General features: G+C 38.1%; 1 protein-coding gene across 2 annotated transcripts in view; it reads left to right on the top strand.

The window, feature by feature from the left end:
- Window positions 1-14,690, top strand: part of sema6bb (sema domain, transmembrane domain (TM), and cytoplasmic domain, (semaphorin) 6Bb) — a 213,439-nt gene that overhangs the window by 176,739 nt on the left and 22,010 nt on the right. For both annotated transcript variants that reach the window (XM_048208825.1, XM_048208824.1), the window contains 2 exons: window positions 1,155-1,232; window positions 2,461-2,519. In XM_048208825.1, the coding sequence (XP_048064782.1) occupies window positions 1,155-1,232; window positions 2,461-2,519 (137 nt within the window). The remainder of the gene's footprint in view (window positions 1-1,154; window positions 1,233-2,460; window positions 2,520-14,690) is intronic.

The raw sequence follows: 14,690 nt of genomic DNA, 5'->3' as shown, positions 1-14,690 counted from the left end.
GAGACGGGTACCGTGCAAAATGCAATGCGTTGTTTCAGCCAAAGACTTGCGAGCATTTTGACAGGAGGTTGAAAATCACTTCAGTGTGTGACCACCTCAAAATAACTTGGATGAAATGTGCAACTGTAAGAACTTCAGTTTCATCTGGCACTTGCAAGACCAGAATGGAGGATCTGTTTGGAGATTGAACGTGCAATTTCTAACACAATATCAATACCGAACACACCACACATGCAACAAAGGCTTTCTTTAATCCCATTGAAGACCTTTGGGAAATTCTAAACCTGAATCTCAAAGCTAATGAATGAATCTCAGCTTTGGGAAAAATGTAAGAAAGCTTGGCAAGATATTACACCCGACAAATGCGCAAAGCTTATTGAGTCTGTTCCTAGAGAATGGCTGCTGTGATCAAAAACAAAGGAGAACCAACAAAATATAAATAACTAATTATATTGTAGACAACGTGAGCTTTTTGTATTTATATGCATTTTTGCATAGTAAAATAACATCAATATTCTGTGATGTAGTTTGCCTTTTTTGTTGTTGATGTTGATTTTTATCGTCATCTAAACCAAGTTTATTGTCGTTTTCTTCCTAATATAACACACTCCTCATATTTTGATTGTTTAATCAATAAGGGCCAAATGAGGACATCCCAAAATTTCTCCAAAGGGAGGTTTTGTCATGTTTATCTGACTTCCATGGACAAACCCACACATACATACATTTACCTATAGCAATATAACTGGGAATCTCCCACTGACTCATTGATGCTGTTGTTAAATTAAACTATTTAAACTAATCCAGAACTTAAACTGATCCCTAAAATACAACTTTAACATGAATAGTGACATCATTTAGTCCCTGAACCATTTGTCCTTTTAAGTACAATCCTAGCAATTGTTTAAAGCTTTCAGCTCTAGAATAGTTTTGTGTTTCTGTGATCACTGGTCAGGGACAGGCACCAGCCCGTGCTCTGTGTCTGTGCCCATGGGCCATCGGTGCAGCCCAGTGAGGCGCAATAACACATGTCACACATCTAATGTGTGCACTGAACCAGGTGGATCATACTTGGATGAAATCCAGCGGAATTAAACTATATACTGTCTGGTGCCGTAGGGGTACCATTCATGCTTGTTTCTGTTCTTTCACAGGAACTGTATCGCCTCACGGGATCCCTACTGCGGCTGGACCAGAGGAAGCACCTGCTCTTTCCTCCGTGCAGGTACCAGGTGAGTTTCAACAATGAACCCAATAACATAACCTCTTTTTACACACAACAAAACTACCATCTTTAGATAAAGCATCTAAAAAATACTACTTGTTGTGCTCTGCCTCTGTTTAAATACACTTGTGAAAGCATATCCGTCCTCAGAGAGAGTTTTATTGAGTTTTGTGTGCAAATACAGGTTGTCTGCTGGTATGCTGAGATCAAAACTTGCAGACCGTTTTACCTCAGCGCCGTTATGCAATTACAGCTCTCTGGCTGGATCTAATTTGATTTACCAAGGACGGTCAACCTGTGGATCGATTCTGTCTCGCATAATGCTGAAAAATTCTCACCAATTGAATTTCACAGCGGAAAAACGATACAGAAGTAGTTCTAATTACTGCCGCTTGCTAATATACACAAACGGAGAATATGCAAAACAAGTTCTGTCGGCTGTTTATCAGTCTTTATGCGCTTCTCAATTTCTACAGTACGGCTTATGTTCATCCTCAGGAGAGCAGCAGGAAGGAATCTGTGTGCTCATTTAAATTCTCGGGGTGGTTCACCGCTATAGTATAAAAAACCCAGCCATCTTCTCTCAAAGGAGTTCTAGAGATTACAGCTCTGCGCCTGCAGTTTGTAGAAACATTATATTTTATAGACATTTCACAGAAAGTGTTTAACCATGGTGGTGTAAGCGTATCTTCTGAAAAACTAAGACCCTGGCAGTAAAAGACCCCTGGCTGCCTTGTTGTCCTGGGCTTTAACTAATTGCCGACGGTAGTGGAAAGAGGCTGGTCCCCTGGTGCACGCTTCTGCTGTGCGTAGCCTTCGGCCTTTCCTCTGTTTGACTTATGCGGTTGGAAGGAAGCCATTCGTGAGTCGACTGCAGTCATTTTTCTTCATTAATGTGGCTTTAAGGTAACACAGAACATCTCTAATAGAGTGCTGTGATGCCTCTGTGTGCACAAGACTTGATCACGAGCACAGATTGAGTTTCTGCACACATCCTGCACAAGCTTTTAATTTGCAATATTGCTTATTATCAAAGCCAAAAGGAGCAAAGGACCAGAATAACAAGACGTTTTAAAACTACCCTTCAAGACAGCTTAAAAAATTGTGTTTTTCTTTTAAAGAAAAGAAAAGAAAGAGAAAATACACAGGCATTACTGTAATTCAGACGGTGCAGTTTTATGGCCTGTTTATGTGGTTTGCTGATGAATGTTTCTACTACTGTTCTTTCACCACAGGCTTCCCTTCGAGCAAGACGTCGAGCACGGAAACACTTCTCACTTGGGCGACTGTGACGGTAAGTGTACGTTTTTATTACAACAATAAAACTCTTCATGCTGTGACCTCCCGTTGGCCCCTCTCGTCCCGTCAGACCTGCAGCCGCCGTCGTTTTCCGCACCGTTTTGAGCTTTTGTTTTGCTGCGAGAGCCTCGGTTCGGGTGCGTGGTGATCACAACTCGCGCTTTCTATTTATAGCTCGCCTTTCATCTCCGATTATGTTCGTCTTGGAACAGTGTCGAGTTCTGGGTGAACCTCTCTTGGTGGGGTTCATCGCAGCAAATCAATCGTTCGGTCTGAAATATTCAGTCGCTGTAGAACCCCTTTGATCTCACCGCTGATTCTGCTCAGGCATTGGTGCACGTTAATCTTTGGTCCACCACAGGAGACCTCGCTCATCTGCTGCGAGCCACAAACACTCGGATGTATAAATATTGCATAATGATCATGTCTGCCTGGCTGGATTTTAATCTGCTCATCAGGAGCTTTTGAAGTTTTCCAGGCCCTGTTTCAGTTGTGGTGCACAAGCCAGAAAGTAATGGGGTGGTGGGGCCAACTGCTGTATTTGCTAATGTGTTTCCCTAATGGAGAAGATCAGTAAGTCAGGAAAAAAAAATAGTTGCTCTGTCAGAGCAGCATGAATAATGTGATGTAAGAGAGCTTTATTTTGTTTTTTGATATTCTTACAAAACTTCCCTTTTTAAAAAACTAGAATGTTAGTTCTGTTTCAAATGCATGCAAGGTCAAAAAACACTTTAGTTTTCTCATAAAATACATTTAAAACTCAATCACAAAAAGGCTTTTGATAGAGTCAGCTGGAATTTTCTTTTTGCGGTTTTGAAAAGAATGGGTTTTGATAAAACTATCATTAAATGTATACAGGCCCTGTACGATAAACCAGTGGCTAGAATTAAAATAAATGGCGACTTAACAGACAGATTTGAGCTCTTTAGAGGGACAAGGCAGGGATGCTGTCTGAGCCCCTCCCTATTTGCCTTGTTTATAGAGCCTTTGGCTCAATGTATAAGACAAAGTAATGAACTTAAAGGAATCACAGTCGCTAAGGATGATCATAAGTTAGGTCTCTTTGCAGATGATATTATTATATACCTCAACAATCCGGATTATACATTTCCTAAACTCTTAACTTTACTAAAAGACTTTGGTGGGAAATCTGGGTATAAGTTAAACATATCAAAAACCCAAGTTCTTTGTATAAAATATAGACCAGCTGACTCAATCAGACGAGCTTATAAACTAAAATGGGATTTAGGAAAAATAAAATATTTAGGTGTCTACCTTACTAGAGAACTAAATACATTATATGAGGCTAATTATAATAAGATTAATGAAACTATACAAAAAGATTTGACAAAATGGGCAACACTAGTCATGGATTTAAGCTCAAGGATAGAGGTGATAAAAATGAATGTGTTACCTAGACTGCTTTATTTATTCATTTCACTGCCAGTTTGTATACCAAATACTCAATTTGATAAATGGGATAAACAAGTGAGTAGATTTATTTGGAAGGGGGCAAGACCAAGGGTTAAGCTCAAAACTCTACAACTAGAAAAAAAAAGAGGAGGACTTGCTCTTCCAAATTTTAAAGAATATTTCCTAGCTGCCCAGCTGAGATATATAATTTTCTGGTGCTCATCAGAATATTACTCCAAATGGAAACACATTGAGCTTAACTACGGATCATGTCAGCCACAAGCAAGGCTGGGTGAGAAAACATTTAACCAACTTATAGAACCAAATCCTATAGTAGATACAACAATTAAGATCTGGTGGGATGTAATGAATAAATACAAAATGGAGGAGGATTGTAAATTGTTGATCTGGCCATTGTACTCTCCAAAATTCAAATGTGGTCAGATGGATAGCACATTTACAAGATGGATTGACAAGGGAATCACTGCAGTGTGTACATTAACAGACGGAAAAAAGTTTAAATCTTTTGAAAACTTGAAAAGGGAATTTGACTTGGAAAACTCTGATTTATTTAGGTATTTCCAACTAAGACATCTTTATAATACAGACATTGAAAACCACCTTTCTCAAGAGGGCAGTGAATTAATTGATATGGTCACAGGGGCATACAGACATTTACCTTCGAAAATTGTATCCAGGCTGTATAAATGTTTACAAAATTGCAATAGGTTTGACTCACTATACATAAAACAGAAATGGGAAGCAGAACTGCAGCTTAAACTGTCAGAGAATGATTGGCATTCAATCTGTCTTTTACAACAAACTTCTACTAGCTCCAGACAATGGAGAGAATTTGGCTGGAAGAACTTGGTGAGATACTTTATTACACCCCTAATTAAAAGCAAACAGTTAAAAAAAACCCAACAGTGTTGGAGACTCTGCGGGGATGTCAATGTCAATCATTCTCATATATTTTGGTCATGTATAAAAATCCGCCCCTACTGGGAATCTATTGTAACAGAAATGGAAAAGATTTTGGGTTACAAAATATCGAATGACCCACAGACTCTGTATTTAGGCCTGTTAACTAAAGATGTTGTTAGAGGGGAAGACATTCATCTAATCAAAGTGATGCTGATATCAAGTAAGAAAGTTATAACAAGGAATTGGTTGAAAAGTGAGCCTTTGAGTCTGGACCAATGGAAGAATATCATGGCGGAAATATTTGCAATGGAAAAAATGACCCACGACCTGAGATTGGATGCACATAAATGTAAATTACGATGGTGGAAATGGACCAGCTATGTAACCCACTCAAATATATGAAACAAATGGAAGATCTGTACTTGTAGCACCCTACCAGTTGTTATCTTGTTCATTGTGAAAATTAAAAAATGCAAAAAAAAAAAGTAAAAAAAAAAAAAAAAAAACTCAATCACAAGCACGACTGGAGCAGGATGTTTCTCAGTGGTAAGTGTCAACTTAGTTTGTGGTATGTTATAAGACGTGATTCCAGCGTCATTGTTAAAGGTTGTGATTCAGAGGAGCAAGCTGGTCTAAATAAACTGGGTACCGATCCAATTTTCAAGTTTCATTTTGCGAATCCCGCCTTGACCTCCCCGAGATTTGAGAAGCAGTCATCAGTAAAATGATGGTAACACAACAAAAGATTGGGATTGTACTGCTGTGGTATCGTTGAAAAAATGAATTTTAACCACTGATTCAAAGCAGCTTCATCATTCGGAAGTGAAAATAAAACATGTACTTTCACAGCGAAAGACATAGTGTCTTCTCGGTATGATGTTAACCACACAAAAAAGCTAGAGTGTTTGAGGGCGGGCGGACAACATAGAACATAGATGGGCATTAGCAAATGTGTTACCCGGTGATGTGTACCCGTCACGGAAGTGAGATTCCCGAATTCCTGATGACTCGTTTAGGCGGTTCATAGCCGATTACTACTTTCGGGAGTCAATAACTTTATTTATTGTGCACTTTAGGCTTCATAATTTTGCAGACCGTTTACATTCACAAACAGCATTACACATTGCATGAAAGGTAATATTTGAAGAAGCATAATAGGGGCACTTTAAGATACCTTCTTTTTCCCAAATACTAAGGCTGCATATATCCTTTGCATTGAAGGCAATCCCAGAATGCACTGCAATGAGAGATAATGTTAAATTAATTAAAATGAATTTTTTTTTTTTTTTTTTACAGGATTCATAAATCTAGATTAATGTTAAGTTATATACCCCTGGTTTCACAGACACAGTAATGTTTTTTTCTTTTTTTTAGTGAACATTTATAAAAGCTACTTAAATTGAACTAATCCTGGTGTAGGCTAAGCCCTATCTGTGAAACCAGGCCATAGTATAATAGTATTATGTTTATAATTATTCATATATCTATAACTATTCATATTTGTATTATATATTTATATAATATATAATAAATTCCTAATAAACTATTGTTCATTGTTAATGTTCATCATACATTAATTAAACATAATACATTAATGTTTATTTATTTAATGTTCATTTAACTTGAAATGTTTATGTAGGAATTAAAATTAATACATGCTGTAAAAGTATTTTTGTATTGTTCATGATATTAGGTTCATTATTCATGATGTGAAATTTTGACTGTTTATGAATTAATCTTTTTGTAAAGTGTTAGCTATACATCTATTTTATTCAGTATTGAAAGTATTGATAAAAATAGTTAATTCTGTTTCAGAATTAACTATTTTATCCAGTATAATAGAGTTGCTGTGTAGAATTTCTGCCTTCTGTTTTTCTTATTTTGCTGCTGTGCAGAATTGCTGCCGCCTTATTTTCTAGTAAAATGTCTAGAAGTAAGATAAATTTACTTAAGAAGCAACACTGCATTAAATATTAAGGCATGTTTTCTGTGATTGTATCTTTAATGCATGTGTCTTATTGTGGTGGCAGATTTTTTTCTCCTCTTCTACAATATAAACTGTATAAACAAGTGAAAAATTTGCCAGTGCAATAAGACAAAATACACTTACACATTATTCAAACATTTTTGATATTTTTGATATATTTTTACTAGTGGGTGCAGGACACTATAGTTCATTTATGTAAGTGAGGATAGCAAAATAAAGTAAACTGTGACATATTATACCCAAAAATTCTTCATACAGTGGACTACCAGTAAAATTGATTAAAAAAATTTGGAACCAAAAATTATTCAGACACTTTGACCTGACCATGTTTTGCTTAAAGGTGCCCTAGAACCAGTTTTTACAAGATGTAATGTAAGTCTAAGGTGTCCCCTAAATGTGTCTCTGAAGTTTCAGCTCAAAATACCCTTTAGATTTTTTTTTATTAATTTTTTTTAACTGCCTATTTTGGGGCATCATTAACTATGCACCGATTCAGGCTGCGGCCCCTTTAAATTGCGCGCTCCCTGCCCCCCGAGCTCTCGACTATAATACAGTGCATTTGCAAAGATCACACAGCTAATAAAACCCTCAAATGGATCATTACAAGATGTTCATCATGCATACTGCATGCATGCGTCGGATAATGTGAGTATAGTATTTATTTGGATGTTTACATTTGATTCTGAATGAGTTTGAGGCTGTGCTTCTTGGCTAAAGCTAACATTAGACACTGTTGGAGAGATTTATAAAGAATGAAGATGAAAATAGCGACGGCTCTTGTCTCAGTGAATACAGTAAGAAACGATGGTAACTTTAACCACATTTAACAGTACATTAGCAACATGCTAACGAAACATTTAGAAAGACAATTCACAAATATCACTAAAAATATCATGTAATCATGGATCATGTCAGTTATTATCGCTCCATCTGCCATTTTTCGCTATTGTCCTTGCTTGCTTACCTAGTCTGATGATTCAGCTGTGCTGATCCAGACGTTAATACTGCCTGCCCTTGTCTAATGCCTTGAACATGGGCTGGCATATGCAAATATTGGGGGCGTACACCCCGACTGTTACATAACAGTCGGTGTTATGTTGAGATTCGCATGTTTTTCTGAGGTCTTTTAAATAAATGAGATTTACACAAGAAGGAGGAAACAATGGAGTTTGAGACTCACTGTATGTCATTTCCATGTACTGAACTCTTGTTATTCAACTATGCCAAGGTAAATTAAATTTTTGATTCTAGGGCACCTTTAAGTGTTATCTGACATAATTAAGATAATTTTTTTTCTGACACAGTTTAACTCTTATATAGCTTGTCATTTTTTATTACCATTTTTTTAAACTCTAGTGAATAAACTGTATTAATGAATGAAATGTTCAAGGTGTCTGAAAATGTTTTGGTTTGACTATATGTTCAAAACATTTATGAAAATAATCTACAAAAACAAGTCTTAATATCTTATGTAGTGTTGCTTCTGGAGTAAATTTTTGTTGAATATTATATTTAGATATGCCAGCACTAATTGACAGAAACCTGTCATGATCAGCATGTAAATTCACTCTGGTTTAAGTTGGTCTGAAAGGCGGGGTGTCTCTCAAGTCTAGTGTCTCTCTAGTGACTCTTAGACTGGGGGCTTGCATGGACAGCATCTCATTCTTCATCTGTAATAAGTCGTGTGTAAATAAGTGTTTGCCTGCAAGGCTTTGATCAGCAGACCATGCATCACATCCATCACGCTCCTCGAGTGTGCTTCTCCTGGGCCTGCAGTGCAGAGAGACACAGGCCAGGGGTTGAGAAGTGGGCAGTTTAGAGGATGTAGCACTGCATCCATCACGGTTTGTAGCTGGTGACTGGCTTTCATCTCCTGCTGGGAGGGTTACAGACTGGAGATTTGGGGTGCAGCCTCAGTGATTGAGATCAACCGGATGAAACTGAACTTCATATGACCCCAGATGTCCAATTGCATGTCCGAGAGGGCGTAGACGGCTGATGTTAACGGCTTCTGCTTAACAACAGAAAAGTGGTCAGTGGAAGTGGGGGCAGGGGAGAAGAATTGATTTTCATCTCATCTCTCTGACTCGGTCTGGGCTGAATGATTACGAAGGGTGGGATCCATAAACCAACGAGGCAGAGGAAGATGCAGAGCACAAAATGGTAGAGAGATGAAGTAAAGCAAGTACAGATGGAGTGCTGGTGATGGTTGTCAGACAACTGGAGCCCGTGACTGAGGGTAGGTGTCTGGGGTGGGGTTGGGTGCTCAGACAAGGCCTTGAGTGATGTAGAGAGCAAGTTCTGATGTCTCCTGTGTCACAGAACCGTCACTGCTGCAGTTCCCAAAGGCCTTGCGCTGATATAAAACTCTGACATGCTCCCTTTGCCTTCTGCACGGCAGAAGTGATTTCTCATTCCCTTACTCTTTCTTTCTGCCTCTCTTGGTTTACAAATAGTATAAATTTACTCTCTCTCTCTCTCTCTCTCTCTCTCTCTCTCTCAAAAACCAGTACTTTTTAAAACTGCAGAACAAACAAACAAGTTGATGGATAACATGAACCTTTTTTGGCAACATCAAGATGTTTGGTATTTTGGATAGTTAGGGCCCGAGCACCGATGGTGTGAGGACCCTATTGGAATTGCTCAGCCAATTATTATTCTTCTCCAAAATGAATCGCATTTTTGAGGGCCTAAACGTTCTCAAAAACTCATGAAACTTTGCACACGCGTCAGAAGTGGTGAAAATTTACATCTGATATGGGTTTCAGAATTAGGTGTGGCAAAACGGCTCGATAGCGCCACCTACAAAATTTCAATTAAGCGCCCTTCGTGCTACGTTTCACGTACAGTTATGAAATTCGGTAGACAGATGTAACAGCCCAATACCTACAAAAAAGCCCCTGGGTGCAAAGTTTGTAAACCTAACAGGAAGTGAGATATTTTGAATTTTCTCTACAAAATTTTGGCAGTTTTTGCCATTTCCACATGTTGTACTTTGACGAACTCCTCCTAGAGCTTTAATCAGATCAATGTCATATTTGGTCAGTCTAATCTAAAGGCCTTTGAGACGTTAAATTGCGAAGATCTAGAGTTTTCACCAAAGGGCGTGTCCGTGGCGGCCTGGCAAAGTTTGATGTTTCGCCATGAAACAGGAAGTTGTTGTAACTCGGGCATACAATGTCTGATTTGCCCCGAACTTCACATGTTTTATTAGAGTCCTGACCCGAAGACATCTATATGACAATATTCAGTTACAGTCATAGCGCCACCTGGGGGCAACAGGAAATGACATGTTTTACACTGTGATTAACTCCTCATAGAGATTAAACCAGATCAACATCATATATGGCCAGTCTAATCTTAAGGCCTTTGAGATGTTAAATTGCAAAGATCTTGAGTTTTCGTTGAAGGGCGTGTCCGTGGTGGACTGACAAAGTCTGATGTTTCGCCATGTAAGGTGAATCGCTTTTTTGAGGGCCGAAACATACTTGAAAACTCATGAAACTTTGCAGATGCGTCAGAAGTGGTGAATATTTACGTCTGATATGGGTTTCAGAATTAAGTGTGGCAAAATGGCTCGATAGCGCCACCTAAAAAATTTCAACGAAGTGCCCCTGACACTACGTTTCACGTACAGGTATGAAATTTGGTACACACATCTAACAGCCCAATACCTACAAAAAAGTCTCTTGGAGTGAAATCTGAAAACCAACTAGAAGTGAGATATTTTGAATTTTCTTTGCAAAATTTGTGCAGTTTTTGCCATTTCCAGACGTTGTACTTTAATGAACTCCTCTTAGAGCTTTTATCAGATCAACATCATATTTGGTCATTATAATCTAAAGGCCTTTGAGACGTTAAATTGCGAAGATCTAGAGTTTTCGCTGAAAGGCGTGTCCGTGGCGGCCTGGCAAAGTTCGATGTTTCACCATGAAACAGGAAGTTGTTGTAACTCGGGTATACAATGTCTGATCTGCCCCAAACTTCACATGTTTTATTAGAGTCCTGACCTGAAGACATCTCTATGGCAATATTCAATTACAGTCATAGCGCCACCTGGGGGCAACAGGAAATGACATGTTTTACACTGTGATTAACTCCTCATAGAGATTAAACCAGATCAACATCATATATGGCCAGTCTAATCTTAAGGCCTTGGAGATGTTAATTATCAAAGATCTTGAGTTTTCTTTTAAGGGCGTGTCCGTGACGGACTGACAAAGTCTGATGTTTCGCCATGAATGATGAAGCTGTTGTAACTCAAGCATACAATGTCTGATCTGCCCCAAACTTCACATGTGTGATAAGAGTCCTGGCCTAAAGACATCTATATGACAATATTCAGTTAGCCATAGCGCCACCTGCTGGCAACAGGAAATGGCATGCTTTACACTGTAATTCACTACCAGATTCACGTTTCATTATGCCACGAAGTACCAAACATGCTAGAAACACGTTAAATTATGCAACACTTGGCTGAGTGCTAATGTTTGCAAATAATGACACGAAAGAAACAGGAAGTTGTTGTAACCCAGGCATACAATGTCCGATCTGTTTCAAACTTCACATGTTCGATGATAGTCCTTGCCTGAAGACATCAACATGGCAATATTCAGTGACGGTCAAAGTGCCACCTGTTGGCCACAGGAAGTGTGGCATTTCGAAATGACTTTGGCATAATTCTCTTGTATTCACTCGCTTACATGCATGTCGCCCACTGTTCACTGTTTTCCTAAGGCCAATGGGTGGCAGTGAGCCCGGGTGCGAGGGCCCTTTCATCGCTGCTTGCAGCTTTAATTTTTATTGTTATACTATAAATCACCATTTTGCTAATTGCAGTTCGATTTATGGGGTCATATCATCAATTTTCCTACTTATGTTTGCAATTTTGTTGTTCTTTTAGCAAAACAGATGTAATTTTGTTCAGAATGTATATTTTTTTCAGTTTATTTTTAACAAATGCTTTTTTGTACTATTTTGGATGTTTTCAGTTTGGAAAGGAAGAGTATTTTAATGGTACATCAAGATCTTTTTTTAAAATTTGATTTTCTATGATATACAGTATATGACCCCTTTAAAGGTGCCATAGAACATTCTTTCACAAGATGTAATATAAGTCTAAGGTGTCCCCTGAATGTATCTGTGAAGTTTCAGCTCAAAATACCCCATAGATTTTTTTTAATTAATTTTTTTAACTGCCTATTTTGGGGCATCATTAACTATGCACCGATTCAGGCTGCGGCCCCTTTAAATCTCGCGCTCCCTGCCCCCCCGAGCTCTCGAATATAAAACATGAAAACAAAGTTCACATAGCTAATATAACCCTCAAATCGATCTTTACAAAGTGTTCGTCATGCGTGCATGCATGCTTCGGATCATGTGAGTATAGTATTTATGTGGATGTTTACATTTGATTCTGAATGAGTTTGATAGTGCTCCGTGGCTAAAGCTAACATTACACACTGTTGGAGAGATTTATAAAGAATGAAGATGTGTTTATACATTATACAGACTGCAAGTGTTTAAAAATGAAAATAGCGACGGCTCTCGTCTCCGTGAATACAGTAAGAAACGATGGTAACTTTAACCACATTTAACAGTACATTAGCAACATGCTAATGAAACATTTAGGCAATTTACAAATATCACTAAAAATATCATGATATCATTGATCATGTCAGTTATTATCGATCTTCCATTTTTCGCTATTGTCCTTGCTTGCTTACCTGCATAACATCTGATGATTCAGCTATGCTGCTCCAGAAGTTAATACTGCCTGCCCTTGTGTAATGCCTTGAACATGAGCTGGCATATGCAAATATTGGGGGCGTACATATTAATGATCCCAACTGTTACGTAACAGTCGGTGTTATGTTGAGATTCGCCTGTTTTCCCGAGGTCTTTTAAACAAATGAGATTTACATAAGGAGGAGGAAGCAATGGAGTTTGAAACTCAATGTATGTCTTTTCCATGTACTAAACTCTTGTTATTCAACTATGCCAAGATAAATTCAATTTTTGATTCTAGGGCACCTTTAAGTAGTCCTGCATGCAGTGAGACAAAATAATTTCTCTTTCCTTAGGTCTTATTCTCTCTGTTTCAAACAAACAGCCTCTCGTACCTTATATATATATATAATGTATATGTAATCAATAAGGTACGAGAGGCTGTGCTGTATCGTGAATAAGTCACGGCTGAAGGGCGTTGTTAGGCACGACGCAAAGCGGAGTAACTGTCTAACCTTGACGTATTGCTTTTATAAAACGGTTACCACAAAATACAAATATTAAATCCAAAAATATGTATCAATGCAACTTTCATGAAGTAAACTTTAAAGGTGCCCTAGATTCAAAAATTGAATTTACCTCGGCATAGTTAAATAACAAGAGTTCAGTACATGGAAATGACATACAGTGAGTCTCAAACTCCATTGTTTCCTCCTCCTTATATAAATCTCATTTGTTTAAAAGACCTCAGAAGAACAGGCGAATCTCAACATAACACAGACTGTTACGTAACAGTACGTTACGGCCCCAATATTTGCATATGCCAGCCCAATATCGAGGCATTACACAAGGGCAGCCAGTATTAACGTCTGGATGTGCAGAGCTGAATCATCAGACTAGGTAAGCAAGAAAGGACAATAGCAAAAAATGGCAGATGGAGCAATAATAACTGACATGATTCATGATAACATGATATTTTTAGTGATATTTGTAAATTGTCTTTCTAAATGTTTCGTTAGCATGTTGCTAATGTACTGTTAAATGTGGTTAAAGTTACCATCGTTTCTTACTGTATTCACGGAGACAAGAGCCGTCGCTATTTTCATTTTTAAACATTTGCAGTCTGTATAATGCATAAACACAACTTCATTCTTTATAAATCTCTCCAACAGTAGCCTCAAACTCATTCAGAATCAAATGTAAACATCCAAATAAATACCATACTTACGTGATTAGACATGCTGCATGACGAACACTTTGTAAGATCCATTCTGAGGGTTATATTAGCTGTTTGAACTTTTTTTATGTTGTTTAAGGCAAGCGCAAGCTCTTGGGGCGTGGAGCACGAAAATTAAAGGGCCACACACCCTGAATCGGCTCATTTCTAATTATGCCCCAAAATAGGCAGTTAAAAAAATGAATTAAAAAAAATCTATGGGGTATTTTGAGCTGAAACTTCAGACACATTCAGGGGACACCTTAGACTTATATTACATCTTTTAAAAATAAGTTCTAGGGCACCTTTAACTAAAAAGCCTTCTTTTCCGTGAACAGCAACAGAAGTTACATTATAATGCCATTATATGGCAGCAAAGACTGTCTTTATGAGTGAGTCACTCAGTAGCGAAGATTTTAACATTGAAAAGACTGAATTGTTGTGAACATGGAACAAGACGCAACTGACAAATGCTTTAACTAAAACCCCTTAACTGTTAAAAGGACAAGATAATACATCGGACATTTAGATTTTTTATTATGAACATAGGACTGACCTGAAGGAAAATGCTAAATCTGAATGCAGGTAATAAACTCGCTCACTCGATCGCTTTCTCACAATACTCTTCTATATAATACAGTAAGCTTCAATGAACAATATCAATTGAGAACAAACAGTTTACGTTGCTAAGAGTGGTTGCTAAGGGTGGTTGCTAAGGGTGTTGTGTAGTGATACACAGAACCGTTGGGTGAAGCTGTCATAGCCGTGTTTTATTTGTGAATAAAACCAAAGACTATAGAATAACACAAGACGTGTCACTCGTATTGTTTTGAATGGGAGAAAGTGTAACGCGCAATATGGCAGAATAAGTCCCGCCTTCTAAAGCCAAAAGCCAATCG

The sequence above is a fragment of the Megalobrama amblycephala genome, linkage group LG12 (genome assembly GCF_018812025.1).
Source record: "Megalobrama amblycephala isolate DHTTF-2021 linkage group LG12, ASM1881202v1, whole genome shotgun sequence".
Classification (NCBI taxonomy): domain Eukaryota; kingdom Metazoa; phylum Chordata; class Actinopteri; order Cypriniformes; family Xenocyprididae; genus Megalobrama; species Megalobrama amblycephala.
Note: the sequence above shows the minus strand (reverse complement) of the source record. Positions and strands in the feature narration are given on the sequence as shown.